Raw genomic sequence first — 3,963 nt, forward strand, 5'->3', positions numbered from 1 at the left:
GAAGTCCATCTCTAACCATTGAACTAGGGATGAATACTAAGACCTGTTGGTTGCCTCCTTTGTCCCTTCAAGGATCAACCCTAAGCTTCAATGAACGTGCCCTACTTACAACTCTTATACTCCTTCACAAGAAGTTGATCTAAGGGACATGTTAGCAGTTGCCTAACAACCTCCTACCTATACATGAACTCATACCAACTCTATCCAAAACCTATGGACATACAACCAAAAAGTCAACTCCTCTTCATGGTCTTATCCATCCTTCATCTGGCTCTTTCCTTTTGCTCAAACTTTTGATCAGGTTCTGGGCACCTTTAGGATCTAACATCCCCACATGTACCTCTACAAGTCACTTCAAGACCTGCCACCTTGGTTGTGGAGATAACCCTCCATCTATGTATCTCTGCCCTTCTTTTATACATAGGTCTAGAGCAAACTTCTAGGTACTTTACATGGACTGATCATGCTTAGGAGTTACTTTAATCTAGGGTGCACAAACACTATTTTTCATAAACCTTATGAACAACCCACCCAATACATGGTCCTATTACTCAAGCTCTGCACTAGATCTCAACCTCTCTTTTTCTCTAAGCTAAGCTACATTGGAATAATCATATGGGTTATCTCTATGGAATTAAGGACTGTGCATAAACAATCATTGCTCGACTTTTCTAGGGCATAATATTACCCTCATCTAGGGCTCATAATTTTCTACCCTAAATAAGTCATAACAACTCCATTTGTCACCAACATGAAGCACACAATTCTGCCTTCCTCGATCCCTCATCACGGTTCAAAGAATCCATAGATCCGGCCATTGACTTTTACTAGAAACTAGGACGAATATATAAATATTTGTGACCTCCCTCTCCTAAGGTTATTGCAGTCTTTCTTGAGCCTAGATCACATCAACGTTGTCCTCAAGAGAAGAGATCACCTTCCTACAATAGGTCAGGCCTTGTGACCTTCCAAAACTAGGCCTTATGGCCCTTTAATCAACCCATAGCAAGGTATCCACCCACTTCTCCAGATCTGGACTGATGTGACTTGTTTATACCCATACTTATGCCCAAAAAATTCCATGTATAGACCTCCTAGCTTGGTCGTCCACTTCTTCTAGTTTATTTGGCTCCTCTAGATTCTCACAACCTCCTTGTGTTGTCTACTTATGGTGATCTCGACCTCCTTAGTAGCCCTTCTCGGCCCTCCAGCTAGGGAACCCTTAGGACTACATCTCTAGCCTCCTTGTTCAAACTCCCTCCCTCTCACTTGATACATCTAGCCTTGTACTAAGGCCTCCTTAAATAGATCTCCCTAAGCCTCTTTTGAACCTTCTAGATCTTAGCGGTTTTGATCCTCTTAGACTTAGGGTTTAATTTGTCTTTTTAATTTTCCTTTTAGAATTTCAAACCCCATCTGGGTCTAAAACCCCTTCACTTGGGTTATTTTCCCTGAAAGTGTTTTTGTTACCAAACGTCTCACAAATCCTAGATCTAGGCTTGTGGAGTACCTCCCAAGCTACACAATTCAACAGAGTTGCCTTTGGGGATCATGGGAAGGGGTAAAAATGGAAGCTTCCCTTGGGAAAATTAAACTATATGAAGGAATACCAATGATAGCATCCCATTAGTTGGTAAATCATTATTCCATCTCATAGATAGGCTAGCCTCAACTTAGAAAGAACCTACCACTGTTATTTCTACTACTACTACTACTACTACTAATGATATTAGTAATAATAATAATCGTATTTTAAGGTCACGGGAAGGGGTTAAAGAATGGAAGATACCTTTGGAGAAATTAAACTATATGAAGGGATAGTGTGATAACATCCCATTGGTGGGTAGATTGTTCTTCCATCTGATGCATAGGTTAGCCCTGGCTTAGACTCAAATTAATAAAATTCCAATTCTAAAATTATAATTAAACTAAAACACCAAATTAATGTTTAAAATCCTTTAAGCATGCAAATGCTAAAAATGCAATAGATTAGTATAGCTAAAGTAATTATGCACTTCTGGGCATATTGAAAAATGTGAGATGGGTATGCATATAGTGTATTGAGCATGTGCATGGTGATTGCATGCTTATTAACAACGATATGTTGTTGTATTCATCAAGTGTCCAATATGAGGACTAATCATGGTTGTTATGTTGTTGATGATGCAATTACTCAGCACAACAACCTTATGGAGAACAAACCTTATAGGTGCAAGTTTCTTTCACATGAAATCCTTGGCAAGACAGATTACCCGAGGAACTATTAAATAGTAAAGGGGATCCCTAAGCCTAGTTGTGGGTGTGGCAAGAATTAGATTTAATTGCATCTTATATCTGCATCAATGCAAAGTGGATCGATTGAGGGCCTAAAGGGTACTTGGAGGCCTTTGAAAAGTAGTGGAAATCCTGAAGCCAATGTCCTTGTCCAACAATAAGCCATCCGAGGGCCTCAAGGGTACCTAGAGGCCCCAAAAAAGTAGCAGGAACTCTCGGAGCTATGAATTCTGGAACATCCATGTTTAGCACTAAGTTGCCCTCGACGTGCTGGCACAGAAACTAAGGGACTGTTGGGAGCACTACTTAGGTCTAGGTTGATGGAGGGGCATGAGTCCATAGGTTAGAGATTACTGAGGTTTGGTACCTTGTCCATGAAGTTAACATCCTATCTACTCATACATATAAGTAGTATTGATTCAGTTTTTACTTGCATTATTTTTTCTTAGGAATATATGAATTGAAATTCTTAGAAGTAGAATACTTATGGATAGACTACTACTCGTTTTATGGATAAAGTACTCGTTTTATAGATATAGTTATAATGATCACTGTGAGACATTTTACAGCGAAAACATTTTACAACGATTAAAGAAAACTATGGAACATATAAAAGAAATTATGAAAATATTACAAACTGACAAAATGATTTTTAAGTTAACTATAATCCAAGGGATTTCTCATGATTTCCAGGGTACTTACCCACTATAGTCTGACCGTTTGAAACCGGTTATTCCGGAGACATCAAAAAGTGCTTTTTTCCATTCTGAGGCGTACCTCATTTGATCAATTTGCGGGCCAAGTATTTGCTGCTGTTCCAGCATTCTCAGGTCTTCACCATACGGTGTTCCTTCTCTAACTCTAGTCCAGCGGGACGTGTGGAGGACTGGGGTACGAATTACAAGGCAGAGAAGATCCTCCGCCCTTACGTCGTAGAAAATAGGAAAAATGGGTGCCCCTGACTTGACCATGATCAGGAGCTCATTTAAACAGGATTCTGACTTGGCATAATCTTTAGTAAAGATTGCTATGTGCGAGGAGGCTGTATTAACAGGGCCAGTTGACAGTCCATTGGAAATTAGGGCGCCGGAGAGACTAATCGCAAAATTTCCCACATCAGGGAAATGATGATTTATGAATACAGTCTGGTTACCGTTGTGTCCAGATGAGTTTAGCATAATGAGCGTTTGAGGAAGATGCCGAGATGAGTTTAGCATAATGAGCGTTTGAGGAAGATGCCGAAGGTATGGCAATGACAAACAAATGTTGTCCTCAGGTACACACAAAAATGAAAACTACTGGAAGATATCATATTGCAGAGTCCCACGCTTTCATGCAGCAGAGTTCATGCAACACAGGTTGATTTCATGCAGCAGAGTTCGTGCAGCAGAGGAAATATTTTTAAAATACTGAAAGCTGCTTTTCCTAGGTGTCAGCCACTTGTGTTCAGTATTCAACTCTCACTTTCTAAATATTTCTCAAACAGAATAACTCAGTGTATAGTCAACTCCCACTTTCTAAATATTTCTCAAACAGAATAATTAGTTGAAAATTGAGTGTATATCTATTTTCATAAATTTAATTATTATAATTATGTATAAGTAATATTTTTCTAAGTGAGATTGGATATAAGTTTTAGGTTTCATTTAATCTTGATCTTAAAATTAGATTAGTAGAGGGATATGCGAA

The 3,963-nt window shown here is 39.0% G+C and overlaps 1 protein-coding gene across 1 annotated transcript; it reads right to left on the reverse strand.

Moving 5' to 3' along the window:
- Positions 1-2,972: 2,972 nt before the first annotated feature.
- LOC149213398 (uncharacterized) lies at positions 2,973-3,452 on the reverse strand. The gene has a single exon (XM_089389017.1). The coding sequence runs from the start codon at positions 3,450-3,452 to the stop codon at positions 2,973-2,975; it is 480 nt and encodes a 159-aa protein (XP_089245143.1).
- Positions 3,453-3,963: the final 511 nt, after the last annotated feature.

This window comes from Pinus tabuliformis, chromosome 1_1 (assembly GCF_031772625.1).
Source record: "Pinus tabuliformis cultivar Carrire ecotype Pingquan chromosome 1_1, CPIR1, whole genome shotgun sequence".
Lineage (NCBI taxonomy): Eukaryota > Viridiplantae > Streptophyta > Pinopsida > Pinales > Pinaceae > Pinus > Pinus tabuliformis.

Excerpts from the sequence above, each read along its gene's own strand:
- LOC149213398 (XM_089389017.1), bottom strand. The coding sequence starts at position 3,452 with ATGCTAAACTCATCTGGACACAACGGTAACCAGACTGTATTCATAAAT.